This window comes from Lactuca sativa, chromosome 9 (genome assembly GCF_002870075.4).
Source record: "Lactuca sativa cultivar Salinas chromosome 9, Lsat_Salinas_v11, whole genome shotgun sequence".
NCBI classification, from domain to species: Eukaryota; Viridiplantae; Streptophyta; class Magnoliopsida; order Asterales; family Asteraceae; genus Lactuca; species Lactuca sativa.
The window spans coordinates 29101375-29114520 of NC_056631.2; the positions used below are offsets into that span (position 1 = coordinate 29101375).

Here is a 13146-nt window from a genome sequence, read left to right on the forward strand (position 1 = left end):
AATTCCACACACTCATACACATTGAGAAGCAAAAAGTGATGTGAAAAAAAGAACACAAACATTAAAAAAAAAAAAAAAAAAAAAAAAAAAAAAAAAAAAAAACAAAAGATAAATAAACAATCTGAAAGCAGGTTTTTATAAAGTTACTGAAGCGATTGAAGTCTGTGATTGAGTGGACGATTTTCAACTGTGATGATTGTAAACCTTGGAAATACGATGCTGTAAATAAACAATTGATATCATATGTTTGAATTATATATTGAGCAGAATACGATCAAATTGAATGCAATTGATATTATACCTTATATAAGAAATTGGATACCATAATAACATGCATTGAATCGGGTATGTAATGAATTTTTGAGTTAATATGTACAGCTGTTATCACTGAGTAAATGGAAAGAAAACAGGGCGTTCTACATATTTTGATTTGTAGTTGAAACAAAGTAGGGGTATAATCGGTATTTAACTTTGGAATAATTCTGCTGTTTTGAATTTACACGTGGAGGGTTGGTTTTGTTTATTAGATACGGAGATTATATAGTATTAATGATATCAGTTTGTGCACTGTTTTGAATTTCAATCATTTAGTGTTTTATTTCAAAACTGTAGATTGTTTACTTAACGTATCAAATTATATGTTCATTACAAAAGATAGGTTGAAGGAAATATATAAGGATATAATAAGATGTATAGGGGGTTGGAGACAAACCGTAGATTCTTGCTTTCGTTTTAACACATGTAAGTCAATGCATCAAGATAAACTAATTGAAATTTGAAACGCACAAAAGCTTCCTCCTTCCCTCCATAATCCCAATCTGTGTAGCCATGTGCGATGCATTCGTCTCACCACCATCTCTGCTAATCCTCAGAAAGCTTCAAATTTCAAGCTCCCCATATGTCTCTACTAGTTCATTCAAACCCTCAGTTAGATCCAAGTACCGAAGCGTTCATGCCTCCCTCAGTCAAAGTCATTCAAACAGATGGTCTCTTCAAGGGATGACAGCACTTGTTACTGGTGGTACCAGGGGAATTGGGTACACAGACAAATTCCTCTTCTTACATATGATACGATTTTGATATTTGTATTGGATAAAATTGCGATTTATGCTTGGAACCCTAAGTACGATTTGGGTATTTTCAATATTGCATATACGCATGCCATGCTTTAAAATTCGAAGTCTATATGGAATTTTTTTACTATTCGAATGTGCTACAGTTTAACATCAAAATGTCTGATTAGGTTTAGGATTTTGTTTTCTCTGTATACAGGCATGCGATTGTGGAGGAATTGGCTGAGCATGGGGCAACTGTACACACCTGTGCTCGAAATGAATCTGAACTAAATAGCTGTTTGAAGGGTTGGGTGGATAAGGGTTTTGAGATCACTGGTTCAGTCTGTGATGTATCTTTACAACATGATCGTGAAAAGTTAATGAAAGATGTTTCCTGCTTGTTTGATGGAAAGCTTTATATACTTGTAAATTTCCCAAATTTCTATGTTAAGTCGTTTTTTTCAGATTAAATCGAAAGGAAACAATAACTATAACTTCCTTGGGTTGATTAGTAGGTAAACAACGTGGGGACAAACATTAGGAAGCCGATGGTGGAGTTAACATCTAAAGAATTCACCACAATAATGTCAACAAATTTTGAATCGGTTTTTCACATCTGCCAACTTGCATACCCATTGCTCAAAGCATCAAAAACAGGGAGCGTTGTGTTCACTTCATCTGTATCAGCTTTTGTCTCACTCAAGTCCATGACTCTACAAGGAGCCACAAAAGGTAAACTTGTGACAATTTTGTGTTTTTGTCTTGTTGATGAAAACTTATGACAATGTTGTGTTGTTGATCCGTTTTTAGGAGCGATTAATCAGCTTACAAGAAACTTGGCTTGTGAGTGGGCAAAAGATGGTATCAGAAGCAATGCTGTAGCCCCTTGGTATATCAAAACATCCATGGTAGAACAAGTGAGTTCCTCTTTGCTTACAAAAAATGATTTAGGTTAGAAAAGACATGAGATAACTTATAATCTTAATCGAATCCAGGTACTAAGTAAGAAAGAGTATGTTGAAGAGGTTCTTGATTGCACACCACTTGGGAGATTAGGGGATCCAAATGAGGTTTCATCACTCGTTGCATTTCTTTGCATGCCCGCTTCATCTTATATCACTGGCCAAATTATATGTGTTGATGGTGGGATGTCTGTAAACGGTTTCTACCCAAAGCATGTCTAGCTTTTCTTGCTAATTGTGTGCTTTTAATTTGCTAATGTTTTTTTTTGTTACATTTCACACATAGTATTGTTTTGAGATTAGTTTTTGTTTTTAATGTTGCGGTTTTAAATTAATGATGCTTATAGTTTTGGTAGAAAACCTATGTGACCCAACAAAGGATAGAAAAATCTTACTGGAAGAGCTTTGTTGATTAGCAAGTTATTAAAAAAAACAAAAAAAAGGAAAAGAAAAACTTCTCTAATAGCTTTCATGAACTTTTTGGGTTGATAAAACTCTTGAAAAAACTTATAAATGCTCTAAGACGTTAAAATGCTCATAAAGAAATGAGGGGACAACACGTTGGTTGATTGTGTCTTGATATTTTACTTGTGAAAGAAAACAATACTCAAAGTATAAAGTATAATTAAAAATTATATAATCTTTTGGGAATATATTACAAGAATTAAAGTGGAAGTGTTACTTTATGATTAGGTAAAGTTTGAGTCAATTAATGCTTTTGATTGATTTGGAGGGAGGATAGAGTTGGTTATCTACTTAATCAAGTTTGGTTATGGGTGTAAAGGAACACCTCATGTCTACCCATTTATCAACGAATGATTAAATATCTAGATAACTGTTTAAAACAATATCTTTATAAATTATTGGTCCTTTTGATTATGATTTTTAACGGATCTTAACTCCATTGTCAGAAATCAGAAACAAACTGTTCTAAAATGGTTTCGTTTTTGCAAACAAAATAAATCTTCAGACATGTCTATTTCAATCAATTATAGTGATATTTATATTAAGTATTGATGATATTGATGATGTGTAAAAAGATTATTTACACTTGATTGGAAAATGATAGAAAAAGAACACCTGGATTGATGATTAGAGAGCCTCGTTTACTATTTTCTTTATTAAAGAACGTTATCTTCCTTTAGAAAAAGAAATCCTACAATTTAATTTCAGTTAAATTACGTCTTAAAATATCTACTTTAAATGATATTTGTTAGACAAAATTATGTGATTTGTTCCTATGGTTTGTCAAAAAAAGGTTAGTTGAGTACAACTATTAAGATGTTCATGTTTTTTTCATAACTGATTTGGAATTACTATTTTACCCTTTGATCAGCGATCGCCATTAAGGATGAAGCTTGAAATCTAAAATTACCACTCACCATGAATGAAGCTTGAATACCGAAATCGATTATGTGAGTTCATCATGCCAGGAAGATGATTCAAAAACCTAGAAAAAAAAAAAAAAGTAAATATGTTATCGTCAAACACACACACAATTAATTTCAGAATTGGTGTCCAGGATGAACATCTTTTTGTGTCCTAAGAACGCAACACATACATATGTACACTGTTTCGAAATTTTCGGTATCGTCGGAGCAAGTTAGGGTTTCATTTCCAAAAATGAAACCTACACATGATTTCAGATTCCATATATGGGAAGACTTCTTGTTAGTGTTTGTCCCTAGGACTTTGGGTTTATTTCGAGTTTCAAAATCAATTTCAATTTTGATTTGAAAAGATGGAGAATGGCAAACAGATCTCATACGATAACCCATACATAAAAACACACATAAATCGATTTTAGATTCACACATACAAATCCAAACACAAATTGAATTCATAAACGAAATCTCACATACAAAAATCTATTTAGGGGGATGGACACTCACACACACACACGCATTGTACTTGATCTTAATCCAACCATAGAGGAGGCTGGTGGTGATGATATTGTTTCTAAAGAGAAAAAATCCACGTTAAGTTAGAGAAGATGGATGGAGATAAAGATGTAGGGTTTTAGGAGTAGGTTGGGGTAGGGGTTGGGTTTGAGTTTTTTTATCCATAATGCATTGAAGTGGACTACTTAGAATACAATAGATTCTCACATCTTCATTCTTTATTCAATAAACTCTATCAATTATTTTTCCAAAAAATTAAAATCATCAAGTTGAATGGAAATTTTTTTAAACATTCACTAAATAATTAAAGAACTTTCCATTTTTTCATTAAAGAGTTCAATGACTATTGGATTCCAAATTCATTGAGTGTTAAAATAACATCTCATAATGGAAGTTGTTATCTATTAACTAACAATTATGCTTGCCAGTAGCCACCTCATTGGAATTTCCATTAAGAGCATTTATGTAACATCCTTAAAACCATGATAATTTTTTTTTCTTTTTTATAAAAACATTTCAACAATAAACCATTAATAAACAAACATTGTTTTCAAATCATATCCCAGAAAATCAAAGTGTCAAATCAATCTATCAAGACAAACAATAGGAGGAAGTGTACGATCATGCCTTCACCTTCCCCGAACATCATAATTATCTGAAACCATTAAATCAACAATTGTAAGCCAAAGCATAGTGAGTTTCCCCAAAATATCTCACAGAACACATATAATACATGCATACTGGGCCTACATAAAAAGACTGGAACCCCTCCCCTAAGGTCTGCAACACAAGATTGGACCGCCCCTGACCCTATAACATAAAGTTGGACCGCTCCCGAGAATGCTACATAAAGCTGGACTGCTCCCGGGTTTGTTGGCATACCACACATAGCAACATCTTATACACAAGGATACATAACACAATCAACTGTCAACGATCGGCCCAGTCGACCTACGCCCAGCCTACGTACCGTGTAGAGCTCAAGGCGGTAAGAGGAAATCATGGCTACGCCCCATGTAAGGCAGATTACGCTCCGCATAGCTCCCTGATGACTTATCTTAATCATTAAGTCCTTAAAACTGATGGGTTTTGGTCATAATAACATCCTATGTGCTCATGCAAACCCTAAAGCTTGGATCTAGGTTTCTCTATTGTACATGCATGTTATCCAAGACTATAAACCCTAATTCTAGCATTCAAATAATCATATTAACATGAGAATAGGTTTATAATGTTACCTTGATTGTTATGTAGTAATAACAATCCCAAATCTCCTTGTATTGACTTTGGAAGGCTGAGAGTCACAAGTGTCACTCCTCTAATGGCTTACAAACACCGTAAGCAAGTGGAGAAGGTATAAAGAGAGAGGAGAGAGGTAGGAATTCGTCCTTAGGACTTCTAGGGAAGGGTTGGACGAATTCATGAGCCTTAGGGGGTTTATATAGGTGTAAAGATTAGGGTTTTAGCCCTTATCCTTATCTAGTTGCTTGTCCACCAAGCAACCATAAGATAAGTCTTAGAAACCCTTATCCTAGTCGAATTCTAAGGCATTATCACCACAAATTCGTTCACCCTATATATAAGATAATCCTTACCTTATTTTGTAACTATCACATAATTACAATTCAGCCCCTCTAGTTTAATTAATTACACTTGATCACAAAATTAATTCTTAATTAATTATTGACCAATATTAATTAAACAAATATGATTTCTCCTTTAATATATTATTCTTATATCATATTAATAAATCATAATAACCTCTCTCTCTTTATTTATTTCTCCAATCAAGTTGCTTTGGTGAAGGCAACCCAAAAAGACCATGCACCATCGGGTCAAGTACATACCAAAATAGTTATGAACTTAGACACTAATCCAACAGTCTCCCACTTGGATAAGTCTAACAATTATTCTGCGTATGACTTCAGATCCTGATCTGCAATCGTAGCTTTCCAAAGCCGTTGTCAACTCTGATCCTATCAGATACGCGTGTCCTTAGATAAGGGATCATATATTCCTCCATTCTAGATATCATATGAGATATGATTTCAAATCATTCTCTTTGTACTACTTCTCGATTTCTGATTTATGACGACTGACCAATTGAACAAATCAAATTAGCCCTAACCCGGCCGAGCATTTACGTTTGTCATCACTAAACCATCGAGGGGCCCAAAAGATATCGCTTTTATCCTACTTTGGATAAAAGGAACGGATAAACTTTGATACAATGCTCGCTTGCACTCACGCACCGAATCACACACAACAATATGTTTTATAACACCAAGTTACTAGTGCGTTTACATATTATCAATGTGCAACCGATTCGCAAGATACAACTCACACATCTCGGTTTCAAGAATATAAGATGTTATCGTCTCACTAATCACTCGTGATACAATTTCATGGAGTGATCCAAGTGAGCGTGGGTTTAATCCAATGCTCAAATCATATTCATAAGCACTCATGAACGTTGCAGCAAACAATTGCTTATGTCTAATACTCTTCTAGACAATCCACACACCAATTCACGACAGTCTTCATTCATACCTACTTCCAACATATGAACGACTGTGGCCCGTTTAAATAATTTGATTGTTCTTAACCAATTAAATTACTCTGGAAGTCAAAACATGCAAAGTGAAACACAAGAATAATACTAATCCCATACAGCCTCAAACCTTTGAGCATAAATAAAACACCTTTTATTTATCACTATATCAATTACTCATTATTTGTCGTTTCGAGTAATCAACTTCTTACTTAAATTATTACACTTGTCCCATGCTCCTAGCATGCACACAATGTTACCTATGGTTCTTACTTTGTGAAATAGATCACATTGAACACATTTCCAATCATTCTCATTTCACAACTCCAAATCCATTTTTCATAAGTTTAAGAATATCAAATTCTTGCTACTTATAGAATTGTAACGACCCAATTTTCACATCCAAAAATTTTTGTTTCAAACGTTTCTTCAGAAAATATTAATAACTAAAAACATCGTTTGATCAACCATAACATAAAGTGAACCATGTCTGAAAACCAAAACATACAACTAATCAGAATATCAGAGTATCGATCCCAGTGAAACTCGTAATGCGAAAACCGGAGAGTGTGTGTGTGACATGCTGCTATCGCGCCAGCTCCTTTCCCCTAGCTGAGGAGGTACCTGAAACCAAAACTGAAAACTATAAGCACAAAGCTTAGTGAGTTCCCCCACTGTACCACATACCACATAATCACATAACATACAAAAGTTGTCAGGCATATCTGGGTGCCCGACCTACCCCTTCGGTCCTCTCGACCGGATACTGCCTAGCATATCTGGGTGCTGGCCTCCCCTTCGGTCCTTTCGACCGGATACTGCCTAGCATATCTGGGTGCTGGCCTCCCCTTCGGTCCTTTCGACCGGATCCTGCCTAGCATATCTGGGTGCTGGCCTCCCTTTCGTTCCTACCGACCGGATGTTTAGGGGACTAACTCCCCCTACTGTCCCTAGCACATAGCAACATAACATACTAGCACATAAGCGTACACAAATAGTAGCGACCCTAGATGAATATCACAGAGACAATCATCTAGTCATACAAATCCTACTGGTGGGCCGGCATTGTGGCCTTAGACCCACCACTACTGGAAGGTAACTCACCTCAAAGTAGCTGCTGAACTGACCGGAAACTGACTGACTGCTGCTGCTGCTCCGGAAATCCTCCGGCTACAATTCCCACAACATACTCAATCAAATACTGCTAACTGACTTTTGGGTAAAATGACCTTTTTACCCCTGACCTTGCCCTAAGTCAAAGTCAGAGTCAACTTTCAGTTGACCCGACTCGCCGAGTTGGCTTTCCAACTCGCTGAGTCCCTACTTAAGCGACTACCCTGAATCCCGATCCTACCCGTCGAGTTAGGCGACGACTCGACGGGTTCGCCTTCATGACCAATAATCAAGTCCTTCATCCTACTCGCTGAGTTGTATGAACAACTCGTCGAGTTCATCTTCATCCGATGAACACTCATGCTAAGACTCGCCGAGTTGTATGAACAACTCATCGAGTCTGTTCTTGATCTAAGGAGATTGCCTTGAACTCGCCGAGTCAGGGCATTGACTCGCCGAGTAGCTCCATAGGTGGGTTAAGCTTCCGACTCACTGAGTCACACCCCGTGACTCACTGCTCACTCTACACTACGAAAGGGGGACAAACTCGGAGACTCGCGAGCAGACTCGCCGAGTCACATGAACGACTCGCCGAGTCGTGCCATGCACTCCTAAAATACACCGATTTGCTCGATTCCAGTCCATGCCATTCACAGATCTGGACTTCTAGGACACGATTCACACGTAAAGTTTCCAACTTTACGTGTGGATATTCACCAATATGGATTTTAGGGCTCAAAATGTCTCAAAAGGGTAGATCTAGGGCTAACAAGTGACATGGGGCCATAAAGCTAACAGATCTGAGCTCCTGGAGCTCAATCTTGCCTAGATCCAAAGGCCAAACATCTTATTACGACATATAATGCACAGACAAGCTTGGGGATTTGACCAAGAAAGATCCAAATGAAGGACTAAGCATAGAATCATGGGGAAAACGGGTTATACCTCAAAGGAACTGCTAGAAGAACACAATAATTGCCTGGATGGCTTCCCTTCTTCTGGATCTACTTCCTTCCTCCTTCAAAGCCTTCAAAAGCACACAACAAAGCTTCAAATCTACTTCCTTCCAACCACTATAATCACGTAAAGGTCCGACCTTTACACTCATGCAATGACCATAAAGTTTCTTTGGGTGAAATAACCCCTAAAATGGCAACCTAGGGCCATAACTCGAATGGAATAGCAAAAAGCAAGATGGATGGGACTCTCTGGACCTCTTAAGTTCCAGATCTAAAAGGAACTCCAACTTAGGACCTCACATACTTCGAATCCAAGCCAAAGAAGGCATAAGAAAACCCTAGGTTCAACTTGAACACCAAATACACGAGTTTGAGCACAAACTATTACCTCCAGTAGCCTCCTCTGGTGAAATGGGGGATAGATCTGAGCTCTTCAATCTTCCTTATTTGTCCTCCCTCCTTCTTTCTTGCAAAACAAACCCACAAAGGTCCAATAATGGCTTCTTCTCTCTCACAAACGCTCAGGCACTATTAGGGTTTCTCTCAAGGGTCTGGTAGCCGCAAATAGTAGCTATAAGGGTCCTTAAATAGGTCCCAAACCTGAGAATTTAGGGTTTCATTAAATAGCGTGGACTCGCCGAGTCCACTCATGGACTCACAGAGTCCTTCATTAAATCAGACCAAAAATGCGCGGTCCCACTCGGCGAGTCAGAGTGCCTACTCGCCAAGTTCCCCTTATAACTCAATATAAATACTTAATATAGGATACCTGGGAATCTGGATGTTACAATTCTCCCCCACTAGAATCAGACTTCATCCTCGAAGTCCTGCTCGAAAAACAGCTATGGCTGCTGCTCCCGCATCTCCAACTCCGGCTCCCAGGTCAGCTTGGACCCTTTCCGATGTTGCCACTGGACCTGCACCAATGACACCTCCTTGTTCCTCAGAACTTTGATCTTCCGATCCCGGATCGCGATTGGCCTTTCCGCATAATTCAGACTCGCATCCAACTGAATATCCTCCAAAGGTACCGCCGTTGACTCGTCGGCTATACATTTCCTCAACTGCGACACGTGGGAGGTATCATGAATCTGGCTCAACTCTACAAGTAGCTCTAACTGATATGCTACCTTGCCCACCCTAGCGGCCACCCTGAATGGACCGATGTACCAGGGCCCCAGCTTGCTCCTCCTCCTGAATCGGATCACTCCTTTCCAAGGAGATACTTTCAGGAGTACAAAGTCCCCCACCTGGAACTCCAGCTCGGATCGTCGTCGATCCGCATAACTTTTCTGACGACTCTGAGCCATCAGTAATCTCTGTCTAACCTGTTGTATCTGCTCTGTCATCTGAAGCACTATCTCAGTGCTACCTAACACACGCTGCCCTACCTCTCCCCAACAAATGGGAGTTCGACACCTTCTCCTATACAACAGCTCGAAAGGAGGCATACCAATACTAGAATGGTGTCTGTTGTTGTACGAAAACTCAGCCAACGGCAGATACGTGTCCCAACTTCCTCCGAAGTCCAACACACATGCTCGGAGCATGTCCTCGAGTGTTTGAATCGTCCGCTCACTCTGCCCGTCCGTCTGTGGGTGGTAGGCGGTACTGAAATGCAACCTCGTACCCCAACTCCTTGTGGAACTTCTTCCAGAACCTGGAAGTGAAATGTACATCCCGATCGCACACAATCGATATCGGTACCCCATGGCACGATACCACCTCCCCCACATACAATTCTACCAACCTCTCGACAAAAGAGCTCTCACTGATAGCAAGAAATGTGCGCTCTTAGTCAGCCGGTCGACGATCACCCAAATTGTGTCGACACCCCTCGTGGTTCTCGGCAATTTGGTGATGAAATCCATGGAAATCTGTTCCCACTTCCATTGGGGAACCTCAAGCGGCTGCAACTTGCCATGCGGACGTTGGTGCTCGACCTTAACCTTGCGACATGTCAAGCACCTCTCAACAAACCACGCGACATCCCTCTTCATACAGGGCCACCAATAATCTTTCTTCAGGTCCAAATACATCTTTGTAGCCCCGGGATGGATCGAGAATCTCGATCTATGCACCTCCTCCATCAACGACTTGTCACGATCCATTGGTTCATATAGAATCCATGTCCTAGGTGTATCAAAAAACATTCTTTTCACTAAGCGTATATAATAAAATAGAGTGAAAGGGTCCACCCCGAAACCAAGGGGGTACTAACTAACAGCTGAGTCCTCTCCGAACCGCAGGAGATAGTTGCCCATCATACGGCTCACCAATGGTACGTCCCCCGCCTGCATATGGCACCCAAATCCGACCTTGAAAGGTCATCAACCCTCGACTATCGGTAATGAACCCAGGTATCTGACTAATCACCCGCTCCCTCTTGCGGTTCTCCGGTCTCACGGCCTCAACCTGGGCCTCCCGAATGGTGTCCAACACCGGAGTCATCACAAACAATCTCATACAAGTGCCTCGAATCGGGGCACTTTCTGCCCTTCGGCTCAGCGCATCAGCTACTACATTGGCTTTGCCCGGGTGGTACAGGATCTCACAATCGTAATCGTTTACCACGTCCAACCATCTCCTCTGATGCATATTCAGATTGGGTTGATCCATCAAATACTTCAGGCTCTTGTGGTCCGTGTATATGGTACACCGAACCCCATATAGATAATGACGCCAAATCTTGAGGGCAAACACCACTGCCCCCAATTCCAGGTCGTGGGTGGGATACCTCATCTCATGAGGCTTCAGTTGCCTCGATGCATACGCTATCACATGCCCCCTCTGCATAAGCACTGCACCCAACCCCGCTATCAATGCGTCACAATACACCACAAAATCCTCCATCCCTTCCGGGAGAGCTAACACTGGGGCTTCGCATAATCTCTGGCGAAGTCTCTCAAACGAGGTCTGCTGCTCCGGACCCCATGAAAAAGCAACACCCTCACGGCTTTAAAAAGTATTGTGACAGGGAACTTTCTCTAGTTTAATGCACTATAAGAAAATTTTGATATAGTTGTATAGAATATATAATAATAATATCTCAATCTATTGAACTCTATAAAAAAAATATATTATAAATTATAAATATATATGTGTGAATGGGTTGTACTGGAGCTAAAACTACAACCATTTTTTTTGGAAACGACAAATGAATTAACGAAGCCTACACGTACTTTTAAACATGCACCACAGGTTTGAGCTTTGCAAAGCAGGCAAACCCAGCCCCTGACGGGATTTCCAGGGAAAATTCTCCCACAAGGAGCATTTAAAGAGGATTTATAAAATCCCAAAGATTCGAACATCCAACCTCACCTCACTGTGGGTTATAAACCCGATACATCACTATCAGCTAGGTGGAGATCATTTGTTAAAATGCACAATGTATAAGTGCTTAAAGCAGTAAGTTCAAGTTTAGTCCCTCACTTTGTATAATCTGTTACTTGTGACCCCTATATTTTGTAAAATAATATTTTCTCTTTACTTTTTAAAATATCACATTCACTCCTTCCACCTTCAACTTTGTAAAATGTAACTTTCACTCATTCTCTTTCTAAACTTTCGTGCTCATTTCATAGTATATATATATAAATACAATTTTATAGTCATTTACTTTGTAGAATGCATTTCCCGCCCTTTTTTTTATTAACGTACAATATACAAGTATGTCAATGTGTAAAATAGTATTTTAATCCTTTAACTTCATATAATTGATTACTTGCAATCGTTATATTTTGTAAATTAGTATTTTTCATCTCTTATTTTTTAAAATATCACATTTAGCCCCTCCCCCTTCAACGTTGTAAAATGCTACTTTCGTTCATTCATATTTCACCCCTCAACTTCGTATAATCCATCATTTGCAACCTCTCTATTTTGTAAAATGATATCTTTTATTATTTTACTTTTTTAAAATAACACTTTCACCTTTTCATGTTCTAATATCCGTATTTATCCCCGTCCCCATAACGTGTGTATATATATATATATATATATATATATATATATATATATATATATATATATATATATATATATATATATATATAATTTTCCCTGCTTTACTTTTTTAATATGCAATAAAAAAGCACGTAAAAACTCACGCCAAATGTATTTGAAGTAATTATTTGAAACTTTTCTTTTTTGTTTTTATGTAAGACTTGTCATTAATTTTCAATATATGTTAATAGATTGATATTGTTGGTTATTTTATTTTATTTCTTTAGAAGTAATTATTTGAACTTTTCTTTTGTTTAGGCAAAGAATGAGGGCCAGGTTTGTGCCAGCACATAACCTGGATCGTGACGCAGCATCCTTAGTGGGTCCCACTCGTATCTCACTTTGTCCCACATGACGCCCTTACACCTTTGAAAATACAGCATCTTTCATTCTCCACCCTTCTTTTTAAAATTTTCTATTTTTGGAAACAATTGTCCTTTTCATTTCACTTTATGATCCAGTATTTTTCATCTTCAATTTTCTATCAAGTAACGGTCACAGTAAGAGCATACAACATCGTTTAGCATTGCCATCACATCCACATTATGTGGTTGATGGACAGGATATATCACATGATGATAAGTTCCTCATGTTCCAAAG

General features: G+C 38.6%; 1 protein-coding gene across 1 annotated transcript; it reads left to right on the forward strand.

The window, feature by feature from the left end:
• The first annotated feature begins 694 nt into the window (after positions 1 to 694).
• On the forward strand, positions 695 to 2377 carry LOC111907487 (tropinone reductase homolog At5g06060). Its single transcript, XM_023903282.3, has 5 exons — positions 695 to 1037; positions 1273 to 1480; positions 1571 to 1787; positions 1866 to 1972; positions 2051 to 2377. The coding sequence occupies exons 1-5, from the start codon at positions 829 to 831 to the stop codon at positions 2237 to 2239; spliced, it is 930 nt and encodes a 309-aa protein (XP_023759050.1). The 5' UTR covers positions 695 to 828; the 3' UTR covers positions 2240 to 2377.
• The last annotated feature ends 10769 nt before the right edge of the window (positions 2378 to 13146 follow it).

What these genes read in the sequence shown, in the direction of transcription:
- LOC111907487 (XM_023903282.3), top strand. Translation starts at nt 829, where the DNA reads ATGTGCGATGCATTCGTCTCACCACCATCTCTGCTAATCCTCAGAAAG. An exon ending in GGTGGTACCAGGGGAATTGG is followed by an intron (nt 1,038 to 1,272) that starts GTACACAGACAA and finishes CTCTGTATACAG; the next exon opens with GCATGCGATTGTGGAGGAAT. An exon ending in AAACATCCATGGTAGAACAA is followed by an intron (nt 1,973 to 2,050) that starts GTGAGTTCCTCT and finishes AATCGAATCCAG; the next exon opens with GTACTAAGTAAGAAAGAGTA.